The sequence below is a fragment of the Octopus sinensis genome, linkage group LG24, assembly GCF_006345805.1.
Source record: "Octopus sinensis linkage group LG24, ASM634580v1, whole genome shotgun sequence".
Taxonomy (NCBI): Eukaryota; Metazoa; Mollusca; class Cephalopoda; order Octopoda; family Octopodidae; genus Octopus; species Octopus sinensis.
The window spans coordinates 29,800,853-29,813,397 of NC_043020.1; the positions used below are offsets into that span (position 1 = coordinate 29,800,853).

Sequence of the window (12,545 nt, forward strand, 5' to 3'; positions counted from 1 at the left end):
TCCCTTATGTAGTATAAGACCTATTCTGAGTGACTTCACAGACATACCTCAAAGGTGCATCTATAGCCACACCTCTATAGACACCTCAAATATAGCCAATACAGTATTAGCTATTACCTTTAGCGAACTATATTAAAATTTCCCTCCACTACAATTTGATCTCAAGTTATTTGCACTTTTTCATGCAGTTAAGTTTGTGTGATACAAGATCATTATTTTTAATGTTCGTTTTTTTTTCTTGTTTTTTATACAGTTAATTAAGTAAACGATCTGTATCGTTATCCTCATTTTACATCTGCTTTGCATGCAAACATAGACTGCACTGATCAAATGAATTTTTCTTGTTCAATCATTCCACTTAAGGCATGATTTCAATGGTTAGGTGGCCTCCCAAAAACCAACCATCTCCCACTATGTCCTGGGGTGAATTCTATTGAGTCACTGGCACACAAGAGCATATCTTTGCCCAGCAAAACTTGAGTTTAGTATAATCTTAATTTGTCCCCGTTCCTTCACCATCCGTCTCGGAGGGAACTGAAAGCATTTCTTCGTAGTACCAACACTTGTGGTGTTGCTTTGTGCTCCACAAGACTAAAAGAGTCTTCATTGCTTTGAGCTGTCTCCATTCTTTAAAGGCAACATGACCAAATGGTTAGAATTTATGGTCATAGGTGTGTGAGTTCGATTCCTGAACTGGGCAGTGCATTGTATCCTTGACTAAGACACTTCATTTCTTTCCTACAGCTACAGTCAAATTTCTGCCTCACACTGAGGGAGTAATTATCTCCCTTTATATCAATAACCCTGCAGAGGGCACCACATGCATCTATGTAAGAGATATGCTTTTAGTTCGTTATTATTTGCTAATGAGAATTTCAGAAAATAACAGGAATGAAAAATGGTTAGTGGAACCAAATAGAGCCACTTAAATAGATGTTTTAGCCATTGTTTTCTACATGATTCATAGCTTATGGCATTTGTTGACTTTTTCTTTGTTCAAGTTAAAGGCTGAGACCATGTAAATATATTCGTTAATTCTCCAACCACTAGGCACCATACTCTCTATCAATCTATCTATCTATCTATCTCTCTCTGTCTGTCTATCTCTATCTCTCCAGTTGTAGAGTAATGTACATAAAGTACCCAAGAGGAAACCGTTATCATATTATATTAATGTCAGGACACTCATAAATTCTTCCACCAGTTCTAGACACCTCAGTCTCTCTCTTGTGGTAGGTAGGGTGATGCACATAAATCTCTAAGTTGTCCACTTCCTGACCATCACAATCCTTCAATTCTTAGTCTAATTCTCTCAATAAAAAAATTAGAAAATAGTAATATCATTAGAATATCATGTATGTATATATATCTACATATATATATATATGTGTATGTGTGTGTATTATACATCAGTGTGAATAACTTCTACCAATGTAATTTAAGTCAGAATTGATGAATTACCTTGCTTTGCTCTTATTTATTTGGCTTTGCTTTTCTATAGAATTCTTCAGAAGTTCCATTGCTGCCTTCATGGAGAGATTTCTATTTAGAATTCCGTTGTGCTTCTGTGTTTTCCTTTGCTTAAGGCTCTTCCCTAAATGTTCAATTTGTTCTCTTTGACAGCAATTTTATGCTTTATTTGCTAATTTAAACCATTTCCAGAGAACACTTTTTTTTCTTCCTTATTTCTCTTTTTTCTTTTGTCATAAGCAATGGCTTTCCTGGCTTATGCGACACTAAAAAAAAAATACAATAAAACAAGGCAATGCCTTGTATATTAAGCATTTTATTTTTTTTGTCTTGACTATGAAAAATAAAATGAAGACACCAATTTGCTGGTCAACAAGCAGGAAATTTTAAATGGTCGATGCTCTTTCTTGTATTTAATTTTAGCCAAACCGTTTGCTGGACCTGAAGTTTGGACTCACTGTCTGCGTTCCGCTATTTGTTGCAAAGTCTAGAACAAACTTTTATTTCACCATAAATTGCTGTCATTGACCATTAAATGCTGAAATAGGTAATAAGCTAACGATCTGAGCAATGCCACCCCCACTGTAGTTGATACTTCTAGGCTTAATTAATGGAACTATAATTAGGGACAACCTTAACGATGTGACTGTGTAAGGCAAAAACGTGTTCTTTCACTCGCTCTCTCTCTTTCTTTCTTACTTCCTGTCTCTCTCTTTCTCTATCTCTGGCAAAGGATGAAATGAACAATGAAATTCCAGCCACGTAAGATATGCCAGCAGCCGGCAGTAAATTCATTCCGTTCTAAACTAACCCTCACTAACACTTGACTCAATCAATCATGGAATATTTTTTTTCCAGTTGGCAAAGCTTTAACCTAAAAATTTTCATTTCTCAATAGAACAAGGAAATAACCAACGAAGGAGGGATTATCATTCAAACAGTGAGTAGGCCCCTTTCCAATGCACCACTCATCTTGGCTGATTTGAGCTTTCTAGCAACTCTAGAATGGACTGAGTGACTCGTCTCTCAACTGCCAAAACAAACCTTCCTGATAATTCTTCATATAAATATATCTTCACATATCTCCTCGGTTTTTTTTTTTTTTTTTTTCAATGACTTTTCTAATAACCTTTTTGATTACATTTTTTGTATTAATTTTCACAGCTTCATATCATAACATGGCAGCATCTCAGTGAATGTTCTTTATTACTCACTCATTTTCTAGATTATTCTACAAGTTCTTACATCGGTAGATCCATACTGGAAAACCCCTTGGGATGTCTCTCTCATCATAAACATCATTTTCCAATCAAATTATCATAGATTTTTGTTTTTTCATACAAATTATTCCATCCATTTGATCAGCATCTCATTTTACTCACAAATCATCATCATTCCTTCTTCCACTATCACCATTTATTATTGCTAGGGCGGCAAACTGGAAGAATCGTTAGAACGACAGGCAAAATGCTTAGCAGCATTTCTTCCGTCTCTTCATTCTGAGTTCAAATCCTACCAAGGTCAACTTTGCCTTTCATCCTTTCGGGGTCAGTAGAATAAGTACCGGTCAAATTCTGGAGTCAGTGTAGCCCCCCTCCCTACAAATTTCAGGCCTTGTACCTGTAGCAGAAAGGACTGCAGAAATGTTTGACCCCTTCCAATAGCTTTGTGCTATTTCTTCCAACTCTTTACATTCTGGGTTCAGATTTGAATTGCATCAAGGTTGATTTTGCCTTTCATCCTTTTGGAGTTGACAAAATAATTACCTGTTATCTACTGGGGGTTGAAGTAATCGACTTCCCCCTCCTGTGCAAAAAAAAAAAAAAGGTGGCCCAGTGCCAAAATTTGAACCCATCGTCAATATTGTATTAATATATTTTTCTTTTCTATTTAATGAAAGAATTTCTCCTGTTGCAAAGTCCCTTTAAAACAGCAGATATTTAACCGTTTAAGGCCCCCCCCCCCTGATTCCTTCAGACATCTGCTTCTGATAACACAAGTCAGGTTTTTATATTTTCATCGTTTGAGCTAAATTGAAGCCAATTAGAAATTTAGGGAAATCTTTAGAAACTAGAAACTGCTGAATGCTGTCCCAATACAAACCCACCACTTTCCAAATGTGGGACCAGCTGATAGCCTTGAAATATTTTCTTTTAGAATCTTTTTTAGAATCACAGATACATTTAAATGTCATACCATATACATTATGTGTATATATATTCTTTTGAAGGATTTGAGCGATTTCTTTACCCTCAAGTTGCTTTATGAAACAGCTTCCTCCTCATTTTTACATCATCTTAACTCTTCAGTGACCCCTTTTTTTCGGTTGGTAGCTTCTGAGCCCACAGCAGCCAATTTGACTTCTGAAAAAGAAAGATTTTTTTCTTTTGGGTGTTGTAAATAGTTTTATTATTTATTTATTTATTTATTGGTTGATTGTTTTGGTGACAGGGATTTTGTTTTGGGTTTTTTTTTAATCCTGATACTTTTCAGGGAAGTTTTATTTTCCCCCTGTTCCTGCTAAACATTTTCGTTATAGTTTTAGTATTTTAAAAAAAGGGCAATAAAGAAAAATAACTTTTTGTGTATTTCTTGCTAATTAATGTTGGCTTATTTTGTTTTATTTTTAAAAACAATATTTTTTTTTTTCTAAATACACATTGTGGTTTTATTGTTGGTGTTTGACTACATTTTTAAAAAATATAACTAATCTAAGGTTGATTTTTTTTTTTTTTCTGTTTTTACTTCAGTGGGGGTAGGAGAAAAAAAAACATTTAAAAAAAAAAACTAGGATTTGAAATAATGAGTCTTTCTGCATGTTTTGATGAGCAATTTTCCCTCTAGAATTACTGGTAGTATTAATAAATTTGTGTTAGTAACTCCAGCAGTTCCAGTTAAACTTTCAGCTCAACCCAATTGCTTTTTGTTCTCCGCACACACACACAAGTCTTTATATTTCTTGAGCTTCTTTATGGAATTATTGATTTGCATGTCAACGAGTGTGGTGGTCGTGTGTAGATTTCCTGCAGTTGATGCTAGTCATGTGGACATCGGCTGTTTAGTTCAGAATGGTCAGTATTGTGCATGCTGTATATACTAATGTGTGTGTAATGTTAGTGAAGACAACTGCTATTATTACTACTATAACTAGCACCGGTAATAATATATTTTAAACCTCACCAGGTTTAGACTTAGACCCTTTTATTTAGACGAGTTCATTTTGAAGGTGTGTGAAATGGCTAAAGTTTGCATACATCATTACATACCTTCTCAGGTGAATTTTTTAAAACAAAAACTACTCATTAGAATTCTCAGTCATAATAGAAATACTTTTGTGGTGAATGTCGTAACCAATTCCTCTCTTTGATGTTTAAGGACATCATTTAAACTCTGGAGTTGAGAGTGCATCGTTTGCTGTGCATAGTTCGCATGTGGCTAGGTTTTAGTGCAAATGTAGCAGTGCACAAGGTTAGTTTAATTAAAGCTAATTAAGGTATAATTTGATTGATGTTAAGTTGAAGTATTGTATATTAGCTGTTTGAGAAAAATATGGACAAGATTATGGTTCTGGAGAAGTGTTTCATTTGTAATTTAAATAGGAATTATTTTTAGTACAAGTATGAGAGGAGACTGAACAGTGCTCCAGCATGGCTGCAGCTCTTGGGCTGGAACTAGTAAAAGAATAAATAAAATGATATATTTTGTGAGGAAGGGTAAAGAGTTTGTCAAATAGCTGAGGCTATCAGACAATAAAATGAGGCAACAGAGTTTTGGATGAGCCATTATTTGGAGAATGCTTGTTGGGTTCAGTTTTACACGTGTTGTGTGTTTGTATTTCTGTATTGTTCTGACACTCATTGTTGACAAAAATGGTTGTCTGGGCTTTTCAGACGGTTTTAGGAAAGTGTGGGGTCCATATGTGAACAAAGCTTTTATGCTGAAAGCAAAGAAGAAATACAATCTGATGTTTAAACTGCCTCTGTGTGTGTGTTTGTGTTATTAAGTGTTTAATATTTCAAAAGCAGTCATCATCATTTTAACGTCCACTTTTCTATGCCGGCATGGATCCGATGGAATTTATTGAGGCAAATCTTCTATGACCGGATGCCCATCCTGTTGCCAACCCTCACATGTTTTCACAGAATATGTGGAACGAATGGTATTCATTTACAACTATCAGGCAACACCAAATCAAAGAATCACACATACATTCATATGTTGGGCTTCTTTCAGTTTCCATCTACCAAATTCATTTACAATTCTTTGATTGACCTCTAGCTATAGCAGATGACCGCTTGCCCAAGGTGTCACACTCATGTCTGCACCTGTCACATCTGTGTGCCTCAGTAGCATGGTAGGCAGCTGGTCAGTCTCAATATCTTCGAAAAGCAATCAAAATATAAATGTAACTTATTCAATTAAATACACTTGGTTTTTCAAGATTCCTGCTGATATCCCCCATGCGGTGTGTTTTTATTTCATTCTCCCCCCCTCCTCCATTTGTTTGCTGTGTTAAATATGTCTAATATAATGGATTATAGTGTGTTTTATTGTAGAATGTATGGTATTTATAATCACAAAGTGGAGGTGCGTGGCTTAGTGGTTCAGGTGTTGAACTCATGATCGTAAGATTGTGGTTTCGATTCCTGGACTGGGTGATGCGATGTCTTCTTGAGCAAAACACTTCATTTCACGTTGCTCCAGTTCACTCAGCTGGCAAAAATGAGTAATCCTGCGACGGACCAGTGTCTCGTCCAGGTGGGGAATTTCTACGCTACTGAAACCGAGATACCGGCCCTTATGAGCCTGGCATGGCTCGAGAAGGAACATTTTTTTTTTACAATTACAAAACCCATTCAAGTGTGTTCATTGATAAATATGTTTGTAAAAGTCATGCATGAAAAATATAAACATATATTTAGTCTTATTTTGAAAATAAAACCTGTAGATGAACCACAAATAGTTTAGTGGCTTGAAGTGAGGACCAGGCTAACTGGTTTTGTCTCTCATTGAAGACTCATCAGAGATTGCTTACTTTGCTTTCTGTCTCATGAAGTTTAGAAATTTACTGCTTTATGCCAAAAAATGGAAATGGATTATAATGAAATTCTCATAGCAGACACAGCATACCCGTGGTGTTCTAGGATCAATCCCACTGTGCAATGCCTTGGACAAACACCTTATATTTAAACTTCAGGCAGACCAATACTTTGTGAATGTGATTTGGTAAATGGAAACTATGCAGAAGCCCATTATGTGTGTGTGTTTACACCAGTCTAAAAGCTGGTGTTGTCTTATATCCCTTCCTGCCCTCTAATGTAACGGTTCATCAAATAGAGCTCGACAAATCAATACACCAGACTGAAAGTTAATTCCTGAAGGCCGTGCCCCAGCGGGATCACAGTTCAATGACTGAAATCAATAATAAAATCAATACAAAAATGACAGCTGGATACCGAGTTCAAATCCTGTCAAGGCCACCTTTACCTTACATCTTTTTAGGGGATCATTGTTATCAATTTCCATTTCATCTCAAAATTGCTGGCCTTGTGCCCAAAGAATTACTATTGAAGGCAGAGAGAGTTGGTGGAATGTCCTCTCAGCTCAAATCCTGCCAAAGTCTGTTTTGCTTTTCATCCTTTTAAGTACCAGTGAAGCACTAGGAGCAACCTAATCCCTTCCTAAAGTGGTTGGCTTTGTGCCACAATTTAGACACAATTTATATGGTATGGTGGATGCTAGTTTGTCATGGTGGTTTCTTAAATAGCTTGGACAACTTTTTTCTCTGGGTAATTAGTTGGGGGTGGATGACTTTATATCAAGAAAGTACACCAAACCAGATGGTCAAACTGCATTGGCCCTTTTGATAGCAACTGCCTGAGACAGCCCCTGCTTCTACAATACAAGCTCCCAGTTTTAAAGTAATCTAACTTAAAACCACCCATCAAGATGTCATATTCCTTTCAGTTCCAAATGTCAGCCTAATTAATGACAGAGATATTGTACTAAATTCTTTGTGGTTTTTTAATTAAGCAAGGCAGCAAATATATCCACAGAAATATGGTGCCAAAAGGGTTTAAGCATGCAGTCACCTCTGCTATTTCAAACTATCATGTAGTTTATCGTTAAAGTTAACGAATCCAGTTTTATTCCTCGTTAGTTTATATGAATTCAAACACTTTGTAACATAACAAGTGTTTCTTGTGTTACAATGTTCGTGTCACAATGTTTCTTGTTACTTTATAAGGTTTGTTACATTTGTTTCTTGTGTTACAATGTTCATGTCGCAATGTTTCTTGTTACTTTATAAGGTTTGTTACACTTCTGTTTCTTGTGTTACAATGTTTGTTACACCGTTTATCTTTCAATGTTTGTTGCATTGCTATGTTACAATCTTGTTACTTGTGAGATTACAATATTTTTTTAGGCTGTGTGTTACATTATTTGTTGGCACATTACTGTTATGTTACACTCTTTATGTTGCAATATCTTTGTTGCTATGCCACAGTGTTTGTTACAATGTTTCTTGCGTTACAGTTCGTTATGTTACAATATATTTTGTTCGGTGTCACTGCTTGTTAGACTGTTATGTTACGTTTTTTTAAGTTATAAGAATTTTTGTTACAATGTTTCTTCTATGACAAGATGTTCTTGTTCAGTCGCAACGTGTTACAATGCTTATCACTCCTACGTTACAAAATCTTTCAAAACCTGTTCATCTCCACGTGTCATATTCACTAAAGGATGGATTGTAGGTATTTTACAGTAAAGGCTGTAAAACAAGCTAAGGACTGAGCCTGTACATGGACATATAGCTTGCTAGAAATAGAAGCCATGCCACCTTTAAAGAAATGGGAGGCTATATCAAATATATTGGCAAGTCTCAGTCGTATTCTAAAGAAACAAGGCATTGAGCTGGCAGAATGGTTAGCATGCTGGGCAAAATGTTTGGCTGCATTTCATTTGTGTTCGAATTCCACTGAGGTTGACTTTGCCTTTTGGGGTCAGTAAATGAAGTACCAGCTGAACACTGGGGTCGATGTAACTGACTTACCTCCTTCCCCAAAATTTGCTGGCCTTGTGTCAAAATGTGAAAGCAATAGCTTTGCTTTCCCTTCAGTCATCAGAAACCTGTCCCTTTGAGAAGCATCATCTTCATTGTCCCTAGTCACAAATTCGGTCATTCGTGTTGTTTGTAAAATTCAATGAACCAAACAAGACAGTGAATATTCCCTCTTAAAAGTTGTCCTCCAAAATTGTAAATGAAATTGTACTTTGAAGTACATTTTTACACCCATTTTCCCTCGCTGGAATGGGCTAGACAAATAATATATATTACTGAGGCATGGTTTTCTGTCAAATGCTCTCTCTGTTGCTAACCCTTATCTGTTTTTCAAGTAAGGGGTGTCTTATTCCACATGTATGGGAAAATGCAGAGCTTGTAGACTGCTTGTTCAGAGATTTTCAAAGGAGCACAAATGCCAACATACATGCATGCATGTATATGTGTGTGTGTGTCTCATCATCATCATCGTTTAACGTCCATTCCCCATGCTAGCATAGGTTGGACGGTTCGACCGGGGATCTGGGAAGCCAGAAGGCTGCATCAGGCCCAGTCTGATCTGGCAGTGTTTCTACGGCTGGATGCCCTTCCTAACGCCAACCACTCCGTGAGTGTAGTGGGTGCTTTTTACGTGCCACCTGCACAGGTGCCAGGTGAGGCTGGCAACGGCCACGGTCGGATTGGTGCATTTTACGTGCCACCGGCACGGAAACCAGTCGAGGCGGCGCTGGCATCGGCCACGATTCGGCCGATGCCTATTTATGTAAATAGACAGATACATGCACATTCACACAATTGGTTTCTTTTAGTTTCCCTGTACCAAATCTACTTACAAAGCTTTGGTTGGTCCAGAGCTACAGTAAAACACACTTGCCTAAGGTGCTGCATAATGAGATTGAACTTGAAACCATGTGGTTGGGAAACTAACTCCTTAACCACGCAGCCATACCCGTATATCAAAACTGAAAGAATATTGTCAAAACCCCAACTTTTCCCATTCTGTTGTTGGCTTTTTGTTTCTGCCAGAACATTCTCTGTGTGTGTGTTCCTGTGTATGTATTTGTTGTATGTTAGTGTGGATTATGTTACTGTGTCTATGTGTAGAGTTGTCTGTATGTGTCTTAAGAGACACTTAGCAATCCTTATAAACTCATGAGCCCTGAATTTATATCAAATCTAGTAAAGAACATTTCCTCCCACTTTATAATAATATCACGTTAAGGATGTCCTCAGCTTTTCTAAGAGCAACCACAAATAAGTCTATCTCAAAGCCTAGATTTTTGTTTTGTATATTTAATGTAGCACATTAAATATCAAAAGAACAATCTTTCTAAATTCTAAAGAATTAAAATGTTTAAGTCATAACAACCACCATCATCATCACTACTGATTAATCCTTTAGAATTTAAACTAGCCAGATCCAGCCTTTCACACCTACTCTACAATGTCATCCTAAAAACAAATAAGCATTACGCTTGACAGAGAAATCTGAATGCTAAAGGGTTGAATCTTCATTGTTTGAGTAACATAGAATGCTAATTAGCTCCTTGTTAATTGGTTTTCTGTCATATATTTGATCTTCAGTTGAGCCGTTTCTATTCATTTCATCCTTGTAATTTCTAACTGTACTCGTTAGCCTGAATAAGAATTAGTTCCACCGAGCTTAGTTACTCTTGACACTCCATGAAATTTAATTAAATTAAATTAATGGTTAACCTTGATGTTCATTTACTTCACATCCTGGCATCTGGTTTTGGTTTTAGCTGAAATTATTTGTGTTTAGCTTAATTCTAGCCCATCCTCTTCTGTAAATTGTCAGAAGGAAAATTAAAGATTATTTCATTTTCTCTTTTAACTCTTGTGTTCCTTTAACTGTTCTTAATGATAATCTCAGATGTAGATGTTCTGAGGCAAAGTGTTCGACTAATTGACTCTCAAAGTTTATATGAATTCCTTGGGTACGTCTTGATCTGTTGAATTGTTAAAACTAGAAGTAAATGATTAATTTGTTGTGAATGAATTTCTCATATTGATGTATCTTAATGAATATTTCTTGGCTATATTAAGGTGTGTCAGTAATTCCTTTGATTCGTGGTTTGTCTGATCCAGGCTGGCATCAACAAAATTGCCCAAGTCGTCCCCTTTTCAGACCAGTTAACTGATACAACATTCACCCAAATGCTCTGTCATCAATACGTGTGCTTATGTCATAACATTTTCGACCAATCAACTACTGAGCCTGTGCCTACATTCATCAGCCTTTTGACCAATTAGCAACATAAGTCAGTTGCTATACTAATGTGCACTACAGGTCCCACAAGGAAAGGGGTGTCAGAGTATCATAATGGAGCTTACGAATGGAATTGTTGGCATTTGTTGTCAGGTACGCAGGGCCAGTTGATGTCTTTTAAAGCTTCACCTTCTGTCTACCAAACTACATCATTTCAATATTATGGACTTCTCTTTTGTCTATTCCTCCCATTTACTAGCATTACATAACTATTATAAATACCCCTTAGTAGCACTTTTATCGACTTCCTGTCATTTATACTCCTTCATGCATTTGTTTCAGTCTCTTTTTTTACTCATACATATACACACACACACATATATATATACATATACACACACACACATATATATACATACACACACACACACATATATATACATATACACACACACACGCTGTAAAAGGCTAAAAATATAATATCGCATCCAAAAATAAAAATATTCTAAAAAATCAAAAAATATCAAGATTATTGTTGAGAGATAACAGTTTACTGAAAGTAGCTGCCCTTAGCTGCCACCTTGGGTGACTGCAAGATGGCCCCAGAACCTGGCACTTGCATTCCTTACTGTGTCACTGGGAAAATCTTCAAACACCTCCTTGGTCTTGACCGCCAGTTGTTGGCAGGGTGGTTGGTGCCTTTCTTAACTGTGCCCCACACATAGTAATCCAGGGAGTCACAATTGGGATTGGTGAAATCGTAGAAATTCTCTAACGACCACTTCTGTCTCTTTCTGGAGGTATGGCAAGGAGCCAAATCCTGCTGCCACACAAATGGCCTTCCAACAGCAACCCTCTTGAGCCAGGGATTGATCAGTCTCTAGCAGCTTCCCATAGGTCTGAAATGAGCTCCAGGCCCTGTTCAAAGATGTGGGGATGAATTCCACCATGCAGATACAGTCAGGATGCCTTCTGTGTCCCTTCCTGTTGACCATAGCTTCTCTTGCAGTTGTCCATGTCACATCCTGCACCCTTTGCAGTATGCACAGGGCATTGAGCAACTGTCATGATGTCAGCATTTTGACACCTGGTGTGAATCACCATCATGCAGCTTAACTCTTGCTCCAATATTCAGATGGCTTCCAGTCCGCCATGCCAACTAAATTTTTCTCAACTACAACTTCAATCTTTTTGCTCTCCAACAGCATTGACTGTTTACCAATACATGGAGCTGTCCCTTAAAAAGGGAAGACAAAAAAATCACCAAATTTAGCCCCTAACACCCTGTACATTCACATGCATATACACTTGTTTACTGTAAATCCGTAAATGTACTCCCCACCCGACATATATTTTAAAAAGATATGAAATCAACAATAAACCAAACCTCATCTTCCATTTAGCAGCATCTATTTAAACCTTATCAAGACACAAAATATACACTAATGTAACAAGATTGTCAAGTTTCAGGGGTTTCGTATTGTTTTTTGTTGTATTTTTTCTACAGAACCTCGTGAATTTATATAATTAGAGTTAATTTTTCTACAGAATCAATGTAGAGTGTGCCATCCTAAGAAAACATTTAACATTGTAGTTGCCAAAAAAAATTTTATTCCTTTCATAATTATATTTTTTAATTAGTAAACTGCTTATGTGTTTTAATTAAATATAATTAAATGTTGACAAAATCCTGATGATTTTGAAACAGCCATCTGTGTCATATGTAATGTCTGTACACTGTTGATAGGCCAGTTGCTGTAGTGCTTATCCCGAAAGATAATC

The 12,545-nt window shown here is 36.7% G+C and overlaps 1 protein-coding gene across 9 annotated transcripts in view; it reads left to right on the forward strand.

Moving 5' to 3' along the window:
• The window catches only part of LOC115224129 (dihydropyrimidinase), a 260,763-nt gene that overhangs the window by 242,524 nt on the left and 5,694 nt on the right, over positions 1 to 12,545 (forward strand). For 6 of the 9 annotated variants that reach the window (XM_029794941.2, XM_029794936.2, XM_029794935.2 and 3 more), the window contains exon 15: positions 2,369 to 2,410. The exons of 1 other annotated variant lie outside the window; for it this stretch is intronic. In XM_029794941.2, coding sequence (XP_029650801.1) covers positions 2,369 to 2,410 — 42 coding nt within the window. Of the gene's footprint in view, positions 1 to 1,893; positions 2,018 to 2,368; positions 2,411 to 9,028; positions 9,034 to 12,545 lie in introns of all 9 variants that reach the window. 2 more of the 9 variants (XR_003882841.2, XR_005003662.1) reach the window with 2 other exon arrangements.